General features: G+C 45.6%; 2 protein-coding genes across 2 annotated transcripts in view; both read right to left on the reverse strand.

Moving 5' to 3' along the window:
- The window catches only part of LOC137519244 (mucin-2-like), a 73233-nt gene that overhangs the window by 42065 nt on the left and 5858 nt on the right, over positions 1–25310 (reverse strand). The gene's annotated exons all lie outside the window — the stretch shown is intronic.
- LOC137519245 (uncharacterized) overlaps positions 5606–25310 on the reverse strand; it is a 47809-nt gene continuing 28104 nt past the window's right edge. The window contains exon 4 of the mRNA XM_068238118.1: positions 5606–6231. Within this exon, the coding sequence (XP_068094219.1) occupies positions 6124–6231 (108 nt within the window). The 3' untranslated portion in view covers positions 5606–6123. The remainder of the gene's footprint in view (positions 6232–25310) is intronic.

A 25310-nucleotide genomic window follows, 5' to 3' on the forward strand; every position in this document is an offset into this window, starting at 1 on the left:
CACCAGCACTGGAGCATGCCTCTCAGTGAACATTCAGCAAGCTAAGATGGTATGTCTCATCATAGCAGCCCTCCTTATTATACAGGGGGCTGGCTAGTGTTCCTTTCTGTGATTGGGTGCCAAGGTTTAGGCTGGGAGCCCTCTGATTGGCTCAATAAGGTCAGGTGGGGCTGGCCAGGGATCCCCTCTGTGATTGGTTGCTAGGGCTTCTGCTAGGAGCCCTCTGATTGGCTCCAGGACATCATCTCCTTAGTTACAGTATTTCGGATTCGGATACCTGCAATATCCGCAGATATCCGGGTTATGCGGCCAAATATCCGCAGATAGCTAGCCAGATTTGGGCCCAGGTATCCGGAATCCGAATACAGTCGGATAGCATAAAAAAGTTCGGATATCCGGGTTACCCGGAATCCTGATGAGCAGCCCTGGATTTAATTGCTCGTCTTTCTTGTCCTTTACACTGCATACAATTTGCATTAAAGTCATAATGCCAGCAGTCATGTGGGGCGACATTGTGCAAATACTTTGCCTAGTCTCAATCCAAAATTTCTCAGTACTGTGACAGCTATAGTATAATAGCACAGGCAATGGGGGGCATACCTTCCACATTTTTGAGATAAGAAAGAGGGTCATTTAAGCCACACCCCTAATCACACCCCTGCCACACCCCCAACCACGCCCTTGACACACCTCTAGTCACGCATACCATAAAGAATTCATCAAAAAATATGTTGTTTTATAATTCAAACCACACTGGTCCTTTCTATCCTGGTTCATTTTCCTTCATATTAACATTTGAAAATAAGAAATACTGTATATCAATTTAAAGAACAGGAATAAAGTTTAGTGTCAATTTAACACATTTTTCAGTAGAAAATACATATATTCACACAGATCTGTACACCAGTCCTGAATCAGGGACAAATGAGGAAAGAGGGACAGGGCTCCAAAAGAGGGATTGTCCCTCCAAAAGAGGGACAGTTGGGAGCTACAGGGAGGGGGGCGGGGGGAATAGGGGGAGCTGTGGTCTCATAAAACATTTGGGGAGGCGTGTCCGGGGTGGCAAGGCGGCAACACAGGACCAATTTGCTGGAATCGATGGGGAATTGGTCTGTGGTGTAGGGGAAACAAACAGCTCTCTGTCTGATTAGAGTATTAGATACAATCAGTGATGGACTGTAGGAGGACGCAGGAAGCCTCTGGACTATAAATACCTAACTTTATTTCTCACTGCATGCGCACTTTCCTTCTATTGTCAGTGCATCATCTTCCAGTCACCGTCCCCTTCGGGTTTATTACAAATCTGCCTTTACACAGCCTCCTATGATGCTGTATTCTTTGTATTAGATTGTTACAGAGCCTTGAATCAGTGTTTTGCCTGTCAGGCCTCTGCTCACTCCTTTATTTAGAGGATTAGCCATATGTACTTTGGCACGACTTTTGTAACCAACTCATGCAATAAAGCTCTTGGGTAAACTGAAATAATTTGTACAGAGCAGGGGGAAATGGCAGCGCATCGTAGAGCAAGGCTGCATCTGAATGACTATCAGCCCAGGTGTGCAGAGCCTTTTATAGACAAACTGCACACCTTGCATCTAAAACAGATGCTACAAATGAAGACTAAGGGAGGATGTTAGCTTCCAAAACAGTTTGCATGCAAAATATTCCATACTAGACCCTTTCACCGCACTGAGGTCATTCTATTGGAAGGGAAACTAAAATAATCGCCCACCTCGATCCCAACGGACGTTTGCAGAGTGCCTCACTGCTGGAGTATCACAGATTCCTGGGGTCAGGGTCACTACAATCTGATTGGTTGCATATACATTGTCATCGCCAGTGAAGAAGAGACTTGCAGTTGTGAAGAACGTGTCGGAGGCATGATGTATGAAATGACTGTTGGAGAAACATAAAAGTTCTCTGTTGTAGGAAAAACAAGGAGATTTTTTTGCACACAAGTAATGCAATAAAACTTATGTTTTAAAGTGAACCAGAGATGAAGCACCCTCATGTATTTTACCATATATATCAGTGGGAACATTAGAGAAAACACATACCATGCTCTCTGTTTCATCCTTCACTGCACAGCTTGCTTCTAATCAGCCCTGATAAAATCCCCGACTGAGCATTCAGTCTGGCTTTGCTCAGGAATATTTATAGCTCAGTCTGTGTTCTCTCATGTCTTTTCAAGTCCAAGCCTGCCCCCTGCTGGCTCTGCTCAGGAATCATTATAGCTGAGTCATTACAGCAGAGCCAGACTGAATACTCAATCGGGGATTTTATCAAGCTGAGCAGTGAAGGATGAAACAGAAAGCAGGGTGTTGTCTCTAATGTTCCCACTGAAATATATGGTAAAATACATGAGGGTGCTTCGTCTCTGGTTCACTTTAAGGAGATCTTGCGGTACATTTCTGCATTTTTGGCTTTTTGATAGAGCTTTCAGGGGGTGGAGCCAACATTAATAGTGCTGTTGGAATGTACAGAAGATAAGGGAGTGATGACCTAGCTTGTACAAAGGTGCAGATATCCAGATAAGACTCAACTCGTAGGGCCCATTCCCACTTAGAAACGCAAAACGCCGTCGGTTATTGCCGGTGTTTTGCAGGAGTGTTTTTTCCGTGATTTCCTGTGAAAAATCACTGAACACTGCGGCGATTTTTCCACGATCGCGTTTAGTGCTTCTATAGCACTGAAACATGATCGCCAGGAAATCGCATGAAAATGGTGCAGGCTTCACATTTGCGTTTAGCGTTTTGGGGCGATTTGCGGCGATTAGCGCAATTCGCCCAAGTAAGAACGGGCCCATAGGGTTTCATTACACGAGCGCTTTTAAAAAGCGCTAGCGTTTGAGCATTTCGACGAAATCGCTGCAAAACGCTCTAGTGTGAATGGACCCTCAAGACAATTACTTAACAATCACATTTATTTAATGTGAATGTGATTAAACAGCATACAAAACCAGCACAATGTTCTGGGCCATTCACCCTTTGTCAAGTGCTTGGACTTCAGACACACAATGCTCACATTTAAAGTCATTACACATTACACACCCCACCCCGAAATTGGGGAGGGGAAGTTCAAACTTAAAGAGGACCTGACGAGAACTAAAAAAAAAATTAAAAAAAATGCACTTACCTGGGGCTTCTGTCAGCCCTCTGCAGCTGTCCTGTGCCCTCACATACTTGGGAGGATCCTCCGGTCCCCCGCCGCGGCTCACTTTCTCTTTCACCAGTTGCCGTCCACTGTGCCTGCGTTTTGCGCAGGCGCAGCAGAGATTTTCTCATACCTTGCCTGCGCAAGATGCTCCTGGTGACGGAAGTGCAAACGAGGACATGCGCTGTGAGGGCCGCGCAGGCGCAGTGGACGTCGACTTCTAAGATTGGCGAAAGAGAAAGTGAGCCATGGCAGGGAACCAGGGGATCGTTCCAGGACGTTGCGGGCACAGGACGGCTGCAGGGGGCCGTTCAGAAGCCCCAGGAAAGTGAAACTCGTTTTTTTAGGTATCTTCAGGTCCGCTAGTTTACATTTCCTCGGGTGTGGAGCAGATTACAATGTCAAAGTAAGTATTTAGACTGAAGTCCTCATTCAAGCTGCCCAGTGTTGGCGTCCCCAGTCTGTACATCTACTAGGCCTCATGTCCTAAGGGCCCATTCACACTCAAGCACTTTGCGCCCGCACCGCAGCAATCAGCAAAGCTCTGCTGTACAAGCAATCCTATGAGATTACTCTCACTGCAGCGATTGCGTCGCGTTTGCGGTTATCGCAGATCGTAAACCCGCTACATGCAGCATTTTCCCTGCGACTGCAGCACAATTCTCATTCACTGGAATGAGAATCGCTAAATGTAATCGTCATCGCGGAATAGCGCAATACAAAATTACAATCGCTAGGCAATTACGATCACTATTTTGCATTCCCAAGTGTGAACGGGACCTAACAAGGCATTTCTACAATCCGTGCCTTCTTGTAACTACTACTTCAAATGCTGTTTAACCTGTTTAACTGCATTCACACTAAATACATGTGATTATTGGATATTGATCCTAAAAGGGCCCAGACCCATCCAGATATTTGCACCACTAGATGATGGGCTGGAGGCTTGCTTGACCTCTAACCTTATTAGGACTCCCCCTGATACAGGGCTGTATTCCTGAGGCCTGCAGACTGTCCTCATATCCAGCTAGTACAAAGCATAGATAATATTTCTAAGGAAATGTTAAACATTTCACTGCAGGAGCATTAAGGTGGGTACACACATCCAATCTTGATCAGTTGTAACCCCTCCACGTAGTATTAGGTCCAACAGATTTTAAACCCTATGAATAGAGTGTGTAGGTAAGCTCTTTGACTACATGGAGCTGGTAACATTGGCCAATCAAGACTGGATGTGTGTGCCAGGATTTAGTCTACAATATGTCTTAGAAGCGAAGGCCAACACTTTGTGTACAACAGCTTCCCAACCGGACCCGTAAGAAGAGATTCCAGAAATAATCCATCATTGAAGCAGCTGGACTTGAGTTTCCTTGGGTTATGATGAATGCCGATCCATTCATGGTCAATGGAGGGGACTGAGGGACATAAATCTTGGTTTACATCAGTTCATGCCTCTCCTCGGTGCACCTCTAAAGTCCTTGTTGATTGTTGACAACGTGACATGATCTCATCATTAACAGCTGACACTCACAAAGAGAGCCTTCACCTTTCTGAGATAGGATGGCGGCCAACAATCAAGGTGGACACCACTAAGATGGGATGGTGGCCAACAGTCAAGGTAGAAACTGCTAAGATAGAAAGGTGACCAACAGTCAAGGGGGAAACCACTAAGATAGAAAGGTGGCCAACAGTCAAGGTAGAAACGGCTAAGATAGAAAGGTGGCCAACAGTCAAGGTAGAAACCGCTAAGATAGAAAGGTGGCCAACAGTCAAGGTGGAAACCACTAAGATAGAAAGGTGGCCAACAGTCAAGGTAGAAACGGCTAAGATAGAAAGGTGGCCAACAGTCAAGGTAGAAACCGCTAAGATAGAAAGGTGGCCAACAGTCAAGGTAGAAACCGCTAAGATAGAAAGGTGGCCAACAGTCAAGGTGGAAACCGCTAAGATAGTAAGGTGGCCAACAGTCAAGGTAGAAACGGCTAAGATAGAAAGGTGGCCAACAGTCAAGGTAGAAACGGCTAAGATAGAAAGGTGGCCAACAGTCAAGGTAGAAACGGCTAAGATAGAAAGGTGGCCAACAGTCAATGTAGAAACGGCTAAGATAGAAAGGTGACCAACAGTCAAGGTGGAAACCACTAAGATAGAAAGGTGGCCAACAGTCAAGGTGGAAACCGCTAAGATAGAAAGGTGGCCAACAGTCAAGGTGGAAACCGCTAAGATAGTAAGGTGGCCAACAGTTAAGGTGGAAACTGCTAAGATAGAAAGGTGGCCAACAGTCAAGGTGGAAACCGCTAAGATAGAAAGGTGGCCAACAGTCAAGGTGGAAACAGCTAAGATAGAAAGGTGGCCAACAGTCAAGGTGGAAACTGCTAAGATAGAAAGGTGGCCAACAGTCAAGGTAGAAACCGCTAAGATAGAAAGGTGACCAATCTCTAGATTGTAAGCTCGCAAGGGCAGGGACCTCCTCCTAGTGCTTCTCATACGGTTGTAATTTTAACATATGTACATGTACCAACTACACATCAACTATGTATGTATCTGTATTCATTCTATTCAATGTCATGACTGTACAGTGTCTGGTATTTCTTATGTATATTTGTTCCCCATTATTTGTTTGTACTATGTACAGCGCTACGGAAGATTTTGGCGCTATATAAATAAAAAAAATAAAAATAATAATAAAAATCAAGGTGGAAACCGCTAAGATAGAAATGTGGGCAACAATCAAGGTGGAAACCGCTAAGAGAGAAAGGTGGCCAACAGTCAAGGCGGAAACGGCTAAGATAGAAACGTGTCCAACAGTCAAGGTGGAAACTGCAAAGATAGAAAGGTGGACAACTGTCAAGGTGGAAACCACTAAGATGAGATGGTGGCCAACAGTCAAGGTGAAAACCACTAAGAAGGGATGGTGGCCAATAGTCAAGGTGGAAACCGCGTTAAGCTCAGTTTTGGTGGCTGGTATTATTTGGCTTAAAAATTGTTGCCCAGGATGGTGTCACAGCTCAGTGATGTCCTGCGTAGTCCCCAGGTTAAGGTGATTTGTTGAGGACAGATCTTCTGGACGAACAGGAGACAAACCTGGAGAACAAGGAAAATAATTCAAAATTGTGCAGAAAATGCTGGCAAAATAATAAAAGAGCAGAAATTACACTCACAGAAGAGTTTTTATTGCATTTGTTCGCTACTGAAACAGTTCGTATACCACAACATCTCAAAAGTTGGGACAAGCCTACACTTTGCCCCTAGTCTGTTTACATCTCATTGTGCTTAGTTCAGGTACAGTCAATAAAACAAGAAGTTTTAATTCAGGACGATACCATTTATTGGCTAACTTAAAAAAATATAAGAGTAAGCTTTCGGCTAATATTCCTTCATCAGACTGAATCCTGTATGCTTATGTGACAGCTATATACATGCAAGCAATATCAAAAAGGGGATACATAGATTATTTTGGAAACATGAATACATGTCATTACAATGCCTTAATTGAAACAAAACATTTGGTCTTGAGAGGAGGTTAGCTGATTTATGACAAATAGATAAGACCCTTTGTTTACTCAATCCTCACATAACTGAGACTCCAGGCAGAGAAGCATTGTGAATCACGAGTTCAAGAGTTAGCTGCAAGCAGAATGGATGCTGAAAAAGAATTAGGACATTCAAATATCATCATCATCAACCTCATACCAATTTAAGAAAGTGGTATCCTTGCTCAATATTTTATTGTCAGATTTGAACCAATGTATAAATTTCTTCTGTGCTATTAGTTTCTGTTTTTGTGATGTAAAGCCACCCTCCAGGGCAGTAACCTGAAGATCATTTAAGCTGTGTCCATGGGAACGAAAGTGTGTGGGGACTTGGAGATTAGGTTTGGTATCCTATATAATAAAACCTAACTGTCCCTGTGTCATCCTCCTCTCCTGTCCGTGTTTTGTGGCTACTGCGCATGTGTAGCCGACAGGAAGAGGATGGGGACAGGGCGGCAGGTGGCCGTGCGCACATGTGGCGGGGAGCGAGACTCTGCACGTGTGCGGCAGGCAACGCAGCCTTGCGCTCTGGCGTCACAGCCCTAGTGCCCGTTATCTAATGGGCGGGCTAAAAACTAGTTGTTAATAATATGGCAAAAATGCACATTTGCAACAAACACAATTGCTAACTTCCAGCTAGAGCAATATCCTGCCTCTATCTGGCCAGCAGACGCCAGTCAGCCAATCAGGTGTACTGTTATACACCCTTTGCCTGCTGAACCAAATCTGGCAGGAATTACAAATCTAGCAGGAATTACATGCTATAGCTGGAAGTTAGCAATTGTGTTTGTTGCAGTTGGCATTCAGTTTAGAGGTGGTGGGGTGAGTTCCCTGGAGGTGAGAGGTCCAGGGCTTGCCCACACTTCCCTCTAGGTGTCGCATGGTGGTTTGGGGTCCCCAGCGAGTGAGAGAGACTGGGGCCCCTGGGCTGTCATGTGGACCAGTGTTTGTGATTTTAAATTTATTTTTTGCAGCTTCTAGGATGCGGTTGACAGGTGAGTGGTTAGGGAGGGGACCGTGTGGGAGATGTGCCTACACGGGGCATCCCTGTAAACGACGCAATTCACGATTGCGTCCAACTGAAGCCTCCCACCTGAATGCTAATTTATGTAATTCCTGCTAGGTATGGTACAGCAGGCAAAGGGTGTATGACAGTGCACCTGATTGGCTGACTGGCGTCTGCTGGCCAGATAGAGGCAGGATATTGCTTTAGCTGGAAGTTAGCAATTGTGTTTGTTGCAGTTGGCATTCAGTTTAGAGGTGGTGGGGTGAGTTCCCTGGAGGTGAGAGGTCCAGGGCTTGCCCGCACTTCCCTCTAGGTGTCGCATGGTGGTTTGGGGGCCTCAGCGAGTGAGAGAGACCTGGGGCCCCTGGGCTGTCATGTGGACCAGTGTTTGTGATTTTAAAAATGCACATTTGGATGTAAAAGTGATTTTGGCAAAAATTTAAGCTCTTCAGGCTAGTTTCACACTGCAAACTGGCGCTAGCGGTGCGGTGCGTCGTACAAGCCCCACCATCAAAAAGAGGCCTTCAGGGAACACTGTGTTAGTACGCGGTGTTCCCTGTCTGGCATTTGGCCAAGCAGGAAGTGACACACACTTGCGGTCACTTCCTGCTTTGGGGTATTTGGAAGTGTATTGTAAAAATACACTTCTGTGCATGCGTGCCGCGATGTCAACTTTTTAAAAAATCCTGTGTCGCCATAGACTAACATGACTTCCAGGCCGACGCCGTTCACCGTGGATCCCGCACGGTTACGTAGTCTTGCGCCATCGTTAGATTTAGAACTTCCGGCGCAGCGTACCACAACGTGGGAAGTATGAACTTCCCCGTAGGGTTTAATTAGGCTGCGGTAGAGGTGTGGCAAATTGCCACACCGCGACAGTGTGAAACGGCCCTACTGTTTAGCACCACGCCCCTCACAGTAGTGACCTCTGGTGGCCAAAGCACTGTATTGTGGCCCATCTCCAGAAGAAGAGGAAGAGGTGACTGGATGCCCTAGAACTATAAAATTGCTCCAACTCTGAGGGCCCATTTGCACTTGCGATCAAAATACGCGATTGCAATGGCGATTTTGCATTGCGATCTTGCGGCGATTGTACAGCAATTGCACTTTGCGATTTTCATTAGGTGAAATGAGAATTGTAACCATTCCAAAAATGCTGCATGCAGCGGGTTTGTGATTTTTGCAACTCGCAAGCGCTGCAGTGTGAACGATCTCATAGGGATCAGCAAAGGGCTCTAAGAGTTTTGGGAAGGGGGACAAATCATTTTTCTCTTCCCTCCTTAGCATGGCAGTTGCATGGTGAAGAGGAAAATAATGTCTTCTTTGAGAAATCCAGAGATCCTGTGTTGTAGCATGAGTGAGCCTTCACATCTAGAATAGCGGACCGGTATGTAATGTATGCCATGTGTTACACGTAACGGGCTTCGTGTACGGTACGGTGATCTCAGCATAGAAGCATGCCGCTAGGAACTCAGCCCCGCCCACATTCTAAGACACCCTCATCTGCTCGCCCACATGCCGAACACCAGACTAAACGTTGCTAACTTGTACTTAGTGTCCTCCAAAAAAAAAAAAAAAAATAACCATTTGCAAAGGTCTTCATAGTTTATCCAGAATGGCTGAAGATCGGGTTAAAAATGTAACACTTGCTGCTTAGAAAGGGAAGCCTCAGGAGCCTAACGGGGCTTCCCTCGGTTGTTCACATCAGGGCCACACAGTTCCTCTTCCTGGTTCAAGTGCACGCAATGGCCAACTGTCCCCCGCCCGTGCATGCCCATGCATGGAAGGGCTCACTTGGCCATTGCACGCACTTGACACAGAAAGAGGAACTGCATGACCCAGATGTGATTAGCAACAATGCTAATCTCCCGGGGGGAAGGGGGGGGGGGTGTTCTCAGCTAGGGGGGACCACAGAGTAGCGAGGGAAGCCTCAATAGGATCCTGCGGCTTCCCTTTGGTATGTAGCCAGGCCTTCCCCCGTGATGTCACAGCCTAGGCTGTTTGTCTATGCGGAATTCTCGTCTACGAGCATTCTGGGAGACCCGGTATATATTTTGTACTGGCTTTATAATGCTCACTAAACCAACATTCTGCTGGGTAATTTCTTATCAGTGAGGGTCACACTGTAGTCACTTCCTGTCTGAGTCAGGACTGTGCCAGCCACTTACATACCTGATATTTAACTCTTTCAGGCAGAGAAAGAAAAAAAGGAACACAGCATAGTTATTAGTGTGCTAGGCACTGTACATACACATGTCTATCTCATCATGTCACATGTCACCTTGGGTAACCTTTAATCCATCTCTGGGTCAGGTGCCTGACTGGATGTGTACCGCCTCCAACACATCTAGAGCCCCGCCCTTAATCACACTATATGTTTAGCCTTAAGGTGGTCACACACCATGCAATTTTTTAAACATCTGTTCAATTGAAGAATTACAATCAATTTTTCTGACTGATTGTAACATTTAAAAAATCTGACCCAGTGTATCACACACACCTGTGTTCAATTCTTCCCCAATTATGATAAAAATGATTGGAAAATTGCTTGGGCGTATATATATATATATACTAGCTGATTGCCCGGCGTTGCCCGTGTATGTATTTGGCTGGTGTTGGCTCCGCCTACTTTTTCTAACCCTAACACACAATTACTCACTGACCAAGTTTGTGAGCTTTGCGGTCTTTGGTATCAATAATCTGCATTGAAATGAAACAAATCTGATTGAGTGTGTGTGGCTCCACCCCCTTTTCTGAATTTGAACCCCAGTCACCCAATAACCAACTGTACCAGGTTTGAGGCCTGTGCCATTAACAGTTCAAGAATGGTAGCAATTAAATATTCCCCTTGAAAAGCAACAGGTGAAGTTTGATTCACTTTTGTAGGCTCCACCCACTTTTCTGAATATTAATCCCAGTCACCCAGTGACCAACTGTGCAAAGTTTAAAGACCCTGCCATTAACAGAATGGCTGCAGACAGTGTACATTTTCCCAGTGAAATTTGTATTTGTCTCCACCCACTGATGACCCGGCGTTGCCCGAGTATGTATTTGACTGGTGTTGGCTCCGCCCACTTTCTAACCCTAACACACAAACACTCAATGACCAAGTTTGTGAGCTTTGGAGTCCTTGGCATCAATAATTTGTATATTCCCATAGAAATTAAACAAATCAGATAGGCTGTTTGTGGCTCCACCCCTCTCCAGCATTTGAACCCCAGTCACCCAATGACCAACTGTAGCAGGTTTGAGGCATCTGCTATTAACAGTGTAAAAATGGCAGCAATTTAAATATTCCACTTGAAAATCAACAGGTGAATTTTGATTGGCTATTATAGGCTCCACCCCCTTCCCTGAATATCTCAGTCACTCAGTGACCATCTGGGCAAAGATTGGGAACCCTGAAATAAACAGTGTAAGAAGGGCTGCAGTTTACACTTTCCCAGTGAAATTTGTTTTTGGCTCCGCCCACTTTTTGTAACCTGGACACAAAGTCACTACTCAATGCCCAAGTTTGTGAGTTTTGGGGTCCTTGGCATTTATAATTTGTATTTTCCCATGAAATGAAACAAATCTGATTCACTGTTTGTGGCTCTGTCCCCTTTTCTGAATTTGAACCTCAGTGACCCAATGACCAACTGTACCAGGTTTGAGGCTTGTGCCATTAACAGTGCAAGAATGGCAGCAATTTAAATATTCTCCTTGAAAAGCGACATGTGATTTTTGATTGGCATTTTTAGGCTCCACCCACTTTTCTGATTATTAATCCCAGTCACCCAGTAACCAGCTATGCTAAGTTTAAGAACCCTGCCATTAACAGTGAAGAAGGGCTGCAGTTTACAATTTACCAGAAAAATCTGTTTTTAACTCCACCCACTTTTTGTAACCTTGACACACAGTCACTACTCAATGACCAAGTTTGTGAGCTTTTGGGTTCCTGGCATCAAAATTGTGCTAATGGAAGCAGTTTATCCAGCAAAGAAATCTGGCTGTTTTTGGCTCCGCCCCTTTACTGAATTTGAGTCGTTAAGACTGACTGTAGCAGGTTTGAGGCCTCTGCCATTAACAGTGTGAGAATGGCTGCAGTTTCAATATTCCCCTTGAAAATCAATAGGTGAATTTTGATTGGCTCTTGTAGGCTCCACCTACTTTTCCGAATATTAATCCTAGTCACCCAGTGACCAACTGTGTGAAGTTTGAGAACCCTGCCATTAACAGTGTAAGAAAAGCTGCAGTTTACATTTCCCCATGTAAAAAGTTAGTTGTTTTTGGCTCTGCCCACTATTTCTAATTTTGACATACAGTCACTTAATGACCAAGTTTATGAGCTTTGGGGTCTTTGGCATCAATAAGTTGCATTTTACCATCGAAATTAAACAAATCTGATTGGCTGTTTTTGGCCCGCTCCCTTCAGAATTTAAATTTCAGTCTCCCAGTGACTGACTGTAGCAGATGTTAGGCCTCTGCCATTAAGAGTGCATGAATGGCAGCAAAGTAAATAGTCCCCTTGAAAATCAAAAGGTGAATTTTGATTGGCTGCTGTAGGCTCCACCCACTTTTCTGAATATTAGTCACAGTCACCCAGTGGCCAACTGTGTCATGTTTGAGGACCCTGGCAATAACAGAATGGCTGAAATCAATCTAACAAATCTGATTGGCTGTTTGTGGCTCCACCCCTTTAGTGAATTTGGATCCCAGTCACCCAATGACTGACTGTACCAGGTTTGAGGCCTCTGCCACTAACAGTGTAAGAATGATAGCAATGTGAATATTCCCATTGAAAATTAATAGGTACATTTTGATTGGCTGTTGTAGGCTCCACCCACATTTCTGAATATTCATCCCAGTCACCCAGTGGCCAATTGTGTAAAGTTTCCGAACCCTGCAATGTAAAAAATGTAGTTGTTGGCACTGGCCACTTTTTCTAACCTTGACATACAGTCACTCAATTAGCAAGTTTATCAGCTTTGGGATCCTTGGTATCAATACTTTGTATATTCCCATTGAAAAATAAACAAATCTGGCTGTTTGTGGCTCCGCCCCCTTCCTGAATTTGGACCCCAGTCACCCAGTGACCAACTGTACCAGGTTTGAGGCATCTGCTTTTACCAGTATAAGAGAATGGTAGCAGATGAAATATTCCCTTTGAAAATCAAAAGGGGAATTTTTATTGGCTGTTGTAGGCTCCACCCACCTTCCAAAATCTTAATCTGTGACCCAATGACCAACTGTGCAAAGTTTGAGAACCCTGCCATTAACGATGTAAGAATGGCTGCCGTTTATATTTCCCCAGTAAAAGTTGTTTTGGCTCCGCCCACTTTTTGTAACCTTGACACACAGTCACTCAATGACCAAGTGTGTGAGCTGTCAGGTTCAAGGCATCAAAAATGTGTGAATGGAAGCAGTTTATCCACCAAGGAAATCTGATTGGCTGTATGTGGCCCCGCCCCTTTAGTGAACTTTGACCCCAGTCACCCAATGACCGACTGTAGCAAGTTTGAAGCCTCTGCCATTAAAAGTGTAAGAATAGCAGCAGTTTAAATATTCCCCTTGAAAATCAATAGGTGAATTTTGATTGGCTGTTGTAGGCTCCACCCACTTTCTTGAATCTTAATCGCATTCACCCAGTGACCAACTGTAGCAAGTTTGAGAACCCTGCGATTAACAGTCTAAGAATGGCTGCAGTTTACATTTTCCCATTTAAAATGAACGGCTGAAATTTGATTGGCTGTTTTATGCTTCGCCCACTTTTCCTGGATTTGTAACCTCACTCACCAAGTGACCAACTGTGCCAAGTGTGGGGACTCTGGCTTGATTACTGTGAGAATGGCAGCCTTTTACATTTTTCCATTGACTTGAATGGGTGGAATCTGATTTGCTGTTTGTAGCTCCGCCCAGGTGTGCAGGGGGGCCGCGAGACCCCCAGAACATATCATCCCAGGTAGTAAGGGATCTGTATACCAAGTTTCGTTCAAATCAGTCAAGCCGTTTTCACGTGATCGCGACACACACACACACACACACACACACACACACACACACACACACACACACACACACACACACACACACACACACACACACACACACACACACACACACACACACACACACACACACACACACACACACACACACACACACACACACACACACACACACACACACACACACACACACACACACACACACACACACACACACACACACACACACACACACACACACACACACACACACACACACACACACACACACACACACACACACACACACACACACACACGATTTTATATATATATATATATATATATATATATATATATATATATATATAAATTGACAATCTACTAAACACCATTACATTTTCATAAAAATTGGATAAGAAAAATCCACCATTCCCAATAGACATTAATCGAATGAAAACGTGAAATCTGATCGGATTTCTTGCTCGAATTATTATTATTTTTTCGGGATATCTTATCACTCGTAGCGGCTTTCCGAGGTCCTCCGTACATGGCTTCCGGCATGTCACCTAACCCGTGTCGGGTCACATGACACACCAGGAGCAGTGCAGGGCGCTGGACACTCACTAGACACTTGGGGAGTACTTTCTTTAGCACAACCCCCCCATAAAACAGTCCCCGTTTTCCCATCAGGCATGCCACTTAGTTGAGTTCTGGATAATGCAGACTTTGCTGTATAGTGGAATGTAAATGACTGTATTGGTGCATTCCTTGTCTTGTTCATTGTACACTCCGCTAGCAGCTACTGAACATTGGTGGAGGGCGCGAGAGAGCGTCCGCTCCTGTGCCAGCCAGTGACTCACTCAGCAGTATTTTCCCTCCTCTCCAGGGCCGGCCCCCTGAGCGAACCCTCTCTCTGTGTTGGTTCTGGAATTAATCTCTCAACTGTGAAGGAATATTGTTATTATTTAAGGTGTGTTTGTGTTGCCAAAACTGCACCGTCGCAGTGTCACCAAATATTAGCCGATACGGCAAAAATGGTCATCTGGAGGTCAGAGAGGGTGCTGCTTGCCCATGGTAGCCCCCATGCCTTGCAACCTCAGTGGGTTGTGAATATTTCCTGTTCTTACTGGAGATAAAGAGGAACTGTAATGAATATGACGTAAGAAATAAAATAGCTTTTTCTTTTTTTACAATATTCATTTATAAATTACAGTACGTATTTATTTATTGACATTTATCACTGGTGGTGACCTCTTTAGTTCTGCCAGATGATCTGAACGGAATGTTCATTACTGGGAATTCTATGCACAGAGGGAGGTACTGCTTGCTTGGCAGTTGGAAACAGATGTTATTTCCCACAATGCAACGAGGTTCACAGACAACAGACTGTCAGGACCATGGTCATGACATCACACTGTGGAAGGGGTTTCACCACAATATCAGCCATAAAGACCCCCAACCCCGATGATCTTTTCTGCAAGCGTCATTTTCTGGCCTGCGTTGTTTAACCCCTGCTGAGGGGACTTGGAGGAGCGGCACTTAGCGATCCTGGAAGCAGCATAATGCGTCCAGGATCACCAAAAGTAACTGAGAAAATAGTGATCAGAACACAGCAGTCGTGCAATCAGCGGTAAACGATCGTACTGGCTCTGTCCGTCCACTTCAATGGACAGTGCTTAAGTGTCTCTCTTTCTTATCTCAAAAAGTTGGGAGGTATGGAGTAGACAGGACAGGGGCTCAGATTATATCATATTGTACTTGATGACGAATTTGCCTCCATGATGGAATAGCGATCCTGTAGATACAGCCGACCCCTTGTTTCTGTTTAAGGGCCGGTTCACAAGTGCGGTAAACAACAGTGCTCGTCATTTAAAGGGAACCAGAGACGGAGCAAACTAAAAAATAGGAAAAGCTACTATACATACCTGGGGCTTCCTCCAGCCCCATACGCCTGGATCGCTCCCACGCCGCCGTCCTCCGCTGCCTCTATCGCCGGTACCGGGTCCCATCACTTCTGGCGGATGCGGCCAATTTTCTGCATCACAGGGGCTCCCTCCATATCCGTACGCATGTGCCTGCGCAGTATGGAGGCGCATGCGTAGGTATGTGGAAGGAGCCCCTGTGAGGCAGACAATTGGCCGCGTCCGCCGGCAGTGACACAGTGCGCTTGCCTCGACTGGCTCGACTGGCCGGGAGTACGGGACCCGGTGCCGGCGGATAGAGGCAGCGGAGGACGGCGGCGTGGGAGCGATCCAGGCTTATGGGGCTGGAGGAAGCCCCAGGTATGTATGAACATTTTTTTCTACATCTCTGGTTCTCTTTAAGCAACTCCCTTGCCACACCCCTGATCACGCCCCCGTCACACCCCTAGTCACGCATAACATAATGATTTCGTTAGAAAAATATGTTGTTTTATAATTCAGACCACACTGTTCCTTTCTATTCTGGTTCATTTTCCTTCATATTAACATTTTAAAATTAGTAATATATCAATTTAAAGAATTATGGGAATAAAAGTTGGAGTCAAACACATTTTGTAGTAGAGACATATATATATTTCCATAGAAAGAGGGACAAAGTCCTGAAAGAGGGATAAATGAGGAGGAAAGAGGGACAGAGGGACAGGGCTCCCAAAGAGGGACTGTCCCTCCAAAAGAGGGACAGTTGGGAGCTATGCTACTCTGTCACTGCTTCCTAGATCATGTACATTGTGTGACTCACAGAGAGGTACAAACATATCTCATATTATGCTGGGTACACACGCTGCGATTTCTCACTCGATCCGCGAGATCGATTGGATCGATTTGATTATTTCCAACATGTTCGATTGGGTTTCGGTGGATACAGCCGTCGATTTTGCATACTTAATATGCAAAATCGACGGCTGTATCTATCGAAACCCGATCAAACATGTTGGAAATAATCGAATCGATCCAGTCGATCCCGCGGATCGAGCGGGAACTCGCAACGTGTGTACCCAGCATTACAGCTACAACACCTCTGATTATCATCATAGACTACCTCTGCCACTTTCACCATCACTGCCCCAAATTATGTGACAGAGGTACAGTGTTAGTCATAGTCTAATATCCCACCATATTATTATTAGGTATTTATATAGCACTGACATCTCCTGCAGCACATTACAGAGTACATAGTCATGTCACTGACTGTCCTCAGAGGAGCTCACAATCTAACCCTACCATAGTCATAGTCTAATGTCCTACCATATTATTATTATGTATTTATATAGTGCTGGCATCTTCTGCAGCACATTACAGAGTACATAGTCATGTCACTGACTGTCCTCAGAGGAGCTCACAATCTAATCCTACCATAGTCATAGCCTAATGCCCTACCATATTATTAGTATGTATTTATATAGCACTGACATCTCCTGCAGCACATTACAGAGTACATAGTCATGTCACTGACTGTCCTCAGAGGAGCTCACAATCTAACCCTACCATAGTCATAGTCTAATGTCCTACCATATTATTATTATGTATTTATATAGTGCTGGCATCTTCTGCAGCACATTACAGAGTACATAGTCATGTCACTGACTGTCCTCAGAGGAGCTCACACTCTAATCCTACCATAGTATATAGTCTAATGTCCTACCATATTATTATTATGTAATTATATAGCACTGACATCTCCTGCAGAGCATTACAGAGTACATAGTCATGTCACTGACTGTCCTCAGAGGAGCTCACACTCTAATCCTACCATAGTATATAGTCTAATGTCCTACCATATTATTATTATGTAATTATATAGCACTGACATCTCCTGCAGCACATTACAGAGTACATAGTCATGTCACTGACTGTCCTCACAGGAGCTCACAATGTAACCCTACCATAGTCATAGGCTAATGTCCTACCATATTATTATTATATATTTATATAGCACTGACATCTTCTGCAGCACTTTACAGAGTACATAGTCATGTCACTGACTGTCCTCAGAGGAGCTCACAATCTTATCCTACCATAGTCATAGTCTAATGTCCTACCATATTATTATTATGTATTTATATGGCACTGACATCTCCTGCAGCACTTTACGGAGTACATAGCCATGTCACTGACTGTCCTCTGAGGAGCTCACAATCTAATCCTACCATAGCCATAGCGTAATGTCCTGCCATATTATTATTATTATTATAATAATTATTATGTATTTATATAGCACTGACATCTTTTGCAGCACTTTACTGAGTACATAGTCATGTCACTGACTGTCCTCAGAAGAGTTCACAATCTAATAGTTATAGTCTAACATCTTACCATATTATTATGTACTAGTAGACCCAAGCCCATTTAAAAACGTGCTCAAGGTCTTTTTTCTGCCACCGCCACCAGGGCGCACGCGTGCGACCGCCGCGCACGCACCCGCCCGCCTCGCCCACCTCGCTCGCCTGTCCACCTCTCTCACCCGCCTCGCTTCCTGGTCCCGTCTAGCTGTCCGTTACTGCACGCATGCGCAGTAGCAGAAAACAGAGACACAGGGACAGCTGGACACAGCGACACAGGGATTTTATTGTATAGGATTTATATAACACTGACATCTTCTGCAGCACTTTACAGAGTACATAGTCATGTCACTGACTGTCCTCAGAGGAGCTCACAATCTAATCCTACCATAGTCATAGTCTAATGTCCTACCATATTATTAGTCTGTATTTATATAGCACTGACATCTTCTGCAGCACATTACAGAGTACATAGTCATGTCACTGACTGTCCTCAGAGGAGCTCACAATCTAATCCTACCATAGTCCTAGTCTAATGTCCTACCATATTATGATTATGTATTTATATAGCACTGACATCTTCTGCAGCACATTACAGAGTACATAGTCATGTCACTGACTGTCCTCAGAGGAGCTCACAATCTAATCCTACCATAGTCATAGTCTAATGTCCTACCATATTATTATTATGTATTTATATAGCACTGACATCTCCTGCAGCACTTTACAGAGTACATAGTAATGTCACTGACTGTCCCCAGAGGAGCTCACAATCTAATCCTACCATAGTCATAGTCTAATGTCCTACCATATTATTATTATGTATTTATGTAGCACTGACATCTTCTGCAGCACATTACAGAGTACATAGTCATGTCACTGACTGTCCTCAGAGGAGCTCACAATCTAATCCTACCATAGTCATAGTCTAATGTCCTACCATATTATTATTATGTATTTATATAGCACTGACATCTTCTGCAGCACATTACAGAGTACATAGTCATGTCACTGACTGTCCTCAGAGGAGCTCACAATCTAATCCTACCATAGTCATAGTCTAATGTCCTACCATATTTTTATTATGTATTTATATAGCACTGGCATCTCCTGCAGCACTTTACAGAGTACATAGTAATGTCACTGACTGTCCTCAGAGAAGCTCACAATCTTATCCTACCATAGTCATAGTCTAATGTCCTCCCCATATTATTATTACGTCACTGTCACCATAACCACTCTTTGCTGTGAGTTTCTGTAACAAAGACAAGTGAGTTTATATTGCAGTTTTCCTTAGGATAATAAAGGTGGCCATACACTGATAGATTTGCAGCAGATTTGACCATCAGATAGATTTCTGTCAGATGCCTGTCAAGTCGGAATCTGCCAGGAATCTGATGTGTGCCACACACTAGGAACAGATTTCCAACAGATTTGAGAATGAAATCTATTGGAAATCTATCTAAATGCATTATTGGACTATTAGATCCAATGCTACTCCATGGGCCATCAATATACTGGCAGCAGCAGATTGACCTAGATTTTCCATCGTGTCAGATCAATTAAATCGATCAAATCGGCCGCAAATCGATCCATCGGCTAATCGATTGGCAATCCATCTCCAATTGATCGACCGATTTGATTGAATCGATCGGTCGATCGACGGCTGAAATCGACCAGTGTATGGGCCCCTTAATGCAGAGACTGGATCTTGCAACAATCTTTTAGTCTATAAGGTGAGTTAATCCAGTGAATGGGCAGATGGGAGATCTATATAAAGCTACCAGTATTACCTGCAGTATCTGAGGCATGCAGATCTCACAGCCATGTAACAGAATCAGAATAAAGAGGCTTTTGTTCTGATTAGCATACCGAGGAATTGTCATTGTTGTCGATTGTATAATAATGTTCCGGATGAAGAAAAGTTTGCAACACAGTCTTATCGTCTCAGATCTGGTCTGACGAGTGACGGGAACAGGTTCTGCGGCTCTGAAGGGACCTCCTGGGTGGCTGATAACAGGAATAATATCCTCCTGCCTAGTCTGGCATCCAGATCAGACCCTCTCTCTAGGCATTCCCTGCTCACATGTCACTCCTATACATCTATTCACATTGTACTAAATCCATAGTTTCATTATACTTTCATTCTTCACCCAAGTTATTTGTTCTGCTTATTGGAGTGAAACAAGACTGTAAATCTGACGAGCAGCAACTTAAAGGGCACCCGAGGTGAAAATAACCACTTCGCATCCAGACCTTGTTTTCAACTTATTGACCAGAGCAGTTTTGACAGTTTAGCTATGTCCCTATTTAATCAGAAATAACTTTATCCCTACTTATGACTAGTGTTGGGCGAACAGTGTTCGCCACTGTTCGGGTTCTGCAGAACATCACCCTGTTCGGGTGATGTTCGAGTTCGGCCGAACACCTGACGGTGCTCGGCCAAACCGTTCGGCCATATGGCCGAACTAAGAGCGCATGGCCGAACGTTCCCCGAACGTTCGGCTAGCGCTGTGATTGGCCGAACGGGTCACGTGGTTCGGACCCGAACGCGCTCTGATTGGCCGAACTGTCACGTGGTTCGGGTAAATAAATACCCGAACCACGTCATATCTCCGCCATTTGTCTGTGGGTTTAGCTTTGGGTAGGCAGGCAGGGTAGTTCGCGCTCCAGCCACGCTAGCCAGGGTCCCCCCCAGTCATTGTGTGTCACTGCTGGGAACAGTAGTACACCGCTCGTTCAGCCACACTATATAGCATTCTGTGTACTGTTCTGTGTCTGCTGGGAACAGTGGTACACCGCTCGTTCAGCCACACTATATAGCATTCTGTGTACTGTTCTGTGTCTGCTGGGAACAGTAGTACACCGCTCGTTCAGCCACACTATATAGCATTCTGTGTACTGTTCTGTGTCTGCTGGGAACAGTAGTACACCGCTCGTTCAGCCACACTATATAGCATTCTGTGTACTGTTCTGTGTCTGCTGGGAACAGTAGTACACCGCTCGTTCAGCCACACTATATAGCATTCTGTGTACTGTTCTGTGTCTGCTGGGAACAGTGGTACACCGCTCGTTCAGCCACACTATATAGCATTCTGTGTACTGTTCTGTGTCTGCTGGGAACAGTGGTACACCGCTCGTTCAGCCACACTATATAGCATCCTGTGTACTGTTCTGTGTCTGCTGGGAACAGTAGTACACCGCTCGTTCAGCCACACTATATAGCATTCTGTGTACTGTTCTGTGTCTGCTGGGAACAGTAGTACACCGCTCGTTCAGCCACACTATATAGCATTCTGTGTACTGTTCTGTGTCTGCTGGGAACAGTAGTACACCGCTCGTTCAGCCACACTATATAGCATTCTGTGTACTGTTCTGTGTCTGCTGGGAACAGTAGTACACCGCTCGTTCAGCCACACTATATAGCATTCTGTGTACTGTTCTGTGTCTGCTGGGAATAGTGGTACACCGCTCGTTCAGCCACACTATATAGCATTCTGTGTACTGTTCTGTGTCTGCTGGGAATAGTGGTACACCGCTCGTTCAGCCACACTATATAGCATTCTGTGTACTGTTCTGTGTCTGCTGGGAACAGTGGTACACCGCTCGTTCAGCCACACTATATAGCATTCTGTGTACTGTTCTGTGTCTGCTGGGAACAGTAGTACACCGCTCGTTCAGCCACACTATATAGCATTCTGTGTACTGTTCTGTGTCTGCTGGGAACAGTAGTACACCGCTCGTTCAGCCACACTATATAGCATTCTGTGTACTGTTCTGTGTCTGCTGGGAATAGTGGTACACCGCTCGTTCAGCCACACTATATAGCATTCTGTGTACTGTTCTGTGTCTGCTGGGAATAGTGGTACACCGCTCGTTCAGCCACACTATATAGCATTCTGTGTACTGTTCTGTGTCTGCTGGGAACAGTAGTACACCGCTCGTTCAGCCACACTATATAGCATTCTGTGTACTGTTCTGTGTCTGCTGGGAACAGTAGTACACCGCTCGTTCAGCCACACTATATAGCATTCTGTGTACTGTTCTGTGTCTGCTGGGAACAGTGGTACACCGCTCGTTCAGCCACACTATATAGCATTCTGTGTACTGTTCTGTGTCTGCTGGGAACAGTAGTACACCGCTCGTTCAGCCACACTATATAGCATTCTGTGTACTGTTCTGTGTCTGCTGGGAACAGTAGTACACCGCTCGTTCAGCCACACTATATAGCATTCTGTGTACTGTTCTGTGTCTGCTGGGAACAGTAGTACACCGCTCGTTCAGCCACACTATATAGCATTCTGTGTACTGTTCTGTGTCTGCTGGGAACAGTAGTACACCGCTCGTTCAGCCACACTATATAGCATTCTGTGTACTGTTCTGTGTCTGCTAGGAACAGTAGTACACCGCTCGTTCAGCCACACTATATAGCATTCTGTGTACTGTTCTGTGTCTGCTGGGAACAGTAGTACACCGCTCGTTCAGCCACACTATATAGCATTCTGTGTACTGTTCTGTGTCTGCTGGGAATAGTGGTACACCGCTCGTTCAGCCACACTATATAGCATTCTGTGTACTGTTCTGTGTCTGCTGGGAATAGTGGTACACCGCTCGTTCAGCCACACTATATAGCATTCTGTGTACTGTTCTGTGTCTGCTGGGAACAGTGGTACACCGCTCGTTCAGCCACACTATATAGCATTCTGTGTACTGTTCTGTGTCTGCTGGGAACAGTAGTACACCGCTCGTTCAGCCACACTATATAGCATTCTGTGTACTGTTCTGTGTCTGCTGGGAACAGTAGTACACCGCTCGTTCAGCCACACTATATAGCATTCTGTGTACTGTTCTGTGTCTGCTGGGAATAGTGGTACACCGCTCGTTCAGCCACACTATATAGCATTCTGTGTACTGTTCTGTGTCTGCTGGGAATAGTGGTACACCGCTCGTTCAGCCACACTATATAGCATTCTGTGTACTGTTCTGTGTCTGCTGGGAACAGTGGTACACCGCTCGTTCAGCCACACTATATAGCATTCTGTGTACTGTTCTGTGTCTGCTGGGAACAGTAGTACACCGCTCGTTCAGCCACACTATATAGCATTCTGTGTACTGTTCTGTGTCTGCTGGGAACAGTAGTACACCGCTCGTTCAGCCACACTATATAGCATTCTGTGTACTGTTCTGTGTCTGCTGGGAATAGTGGTACACCGCTCGTTCAGCCACACTATATAGCATTCTGTGTACTGTTCTGTGTCTGCTGGGAATAGTGGTACACCGCTCGTTCAGCCACACTATATAGCATTCTGTGTACTGTTCTGTGTCTGCTGGGAACAGTGGTACACCGCTCGTTCAGCCACACTATATAGCATTCTGTGTACTGTTCTGTGTCTGCTGGGAACAGTGGTACACCGCTCGTTCAGCCACACTATATAGCATTCTGTGTACTGTTCTGTGTCTGCTGGGAACAGTAGTACACCGCTCGTTCAGCCACACTATATAGCATTCTGTGTACTGTTCTGTGTCTGCTGGGAACAGTAGTACACCGCTCGTTCAGCCACACTATATAGCATTCTGTGTACTGTTCTGTGTCTGCTGGGAATAGTGGTACACCGCTCGTTCAGCCACACTATATAGCATTCTGTGTACTGTTCTGTGTCTGCTGGGAATAGTGGTACACCGCTCGTTCGCCACTGTATAGCATTGTGCTCTGTGTCGCTGCTGGGAATAGTGGTACACCGCTCACCCGTCACTGTATAGCATTGTGCTCTGTGTCGCTGCTGGGAATAGTGGTACACCGCTCACCCGTCACTGTATAGCATTGTGCTCTGTGTCGCTGCTGGGAATAGTGGTACACCGCTCACCCGTCACTGTATAGCATTGTGCTCTGTGTCGCTGCTGGGAATAGTGGTACTGTATAGCATTTCTGTACTGCCACTGTACTGCTGCCAGTCAGCGTGTACTGTAAGGATAAGTGAAATGAGGAAGAAATCCGGTGAAAGAGGGAGGGGCAAGGGAAGAGGTGTTTCCCCTGACGGTTCACGTACAGGCCACAGGGGAGCACCCAAGAAAACCCACTCAATACCGCCCATGTTGTCCAGGACAACAACCCTCACAAATCCAAAAGAACAGGACCAGATAATTACTTGGATGACCTCTCAAGCGTCCAGCAGTGGGTTAAGCAGCACCAGCACATCACGCACGAGGTCCGAGTCCTCAGCCAGTTACAAGGAGCCAGTGGGCACAAAGCTGACACAACCGGCAGCGACACCACGCACACAACTGCCAGATAACCAGTCCGATGAATTACCTCAGGACACAATGGGGTATTCGCAGGAGCTATTCCCAGCCCAACAAACTTCCACCTTTCAAAGGTCAATGGAGGAACAGCCAGAAATGTTGTGCCTGGATTCACAACCGTTAACTGTGGGAAATGCACCGCGCACTGAAATACAAGGCGAGTCCGAAGAGGACTCGGAAACCCAAATCCCAGAGCAATTTGGGCAGGAGGGGTTGCAATTGCAGGAGGTCGGCCGACAAGATCTGGAAGACGACGTTGGGGTGTGCTGCGCAGAGGTTGTTGTGGGGAGCTCTACTCCACGGCGGTGGCCCACAATGACATATGACGAGTTTGAGGAGATGGAAGAGGAGGGTATGGACAATGTGGACAGAGACCCAGATTTTGTTTGTGAACGAGAACATCGCCGTCGTAGCAGCAGCACAGATGAGTCTGTTGAAGAACACACTGCTGCACGAGTTCGCCTTGTGCCACAAGGTAGGCGGCGCGCAATTTCAGGCACCACAAGCGTGGAAGTTCAAGTGAGAGGCAAAAGAGGAGCAAACAGAAATCGCCAGCAAGGAGGCAGGTGCTCCAAAGTCTGGGCTTTCTTTGAAGACTGCACTGAGGATGTTACCATGGCGATTTGCAAGGTGTGCAAGACCCGCCTGAGCAGGGGGAAAAATATTAACAACCTCTCCACCACCAGCATGAGCCGTCACATGCTATCCAAACATCCCACTCTTTGGGCAAACGCGTCAGGACAGGGTACCAGAAACAACACTGCCTCCCTTGGGTTCACCAGACCCGCCTCAGCAGCAGCAGTAGCCCAGCCATTGCGTGGTTCACAACATTCACAAACATCAGACGACGCTGACACTGTCACTTTCCGGAGTAGTGCTCTTGAGGTCTCCCAGTGTTCATCAAACACAACAACCAACAGCCCTTCCGTGTGCAGCGCTACGGTTCAGTTGTCTGTGTCGGAGATGTTTGAGCGCAAGAGGAAATTGCCAGCAAATGACCCCCGGGCCGTGGCAGTAACAGCCAGCATAGCCAAGCTTCTGGCCTGCGAAATGCTGCCATATCGATTGGTGGAGACAAACAGCTTCAAGGGCAT

This window comes from Hyperolius riggenbachi, chromosome 5, assembly GCF_040937935.1.
Source record: "Hyperolius riggenbachi isolate aHypRig1 chromosome 5, aHypRig1.pri, whole genome shotgun sequence".
Lineage (NCBI taxonomy): Eukaryota > Metazoa > Chordata > Amphibia > Anura > Hyperoliidae > Hyperolius > Hyperolius riggenbachi.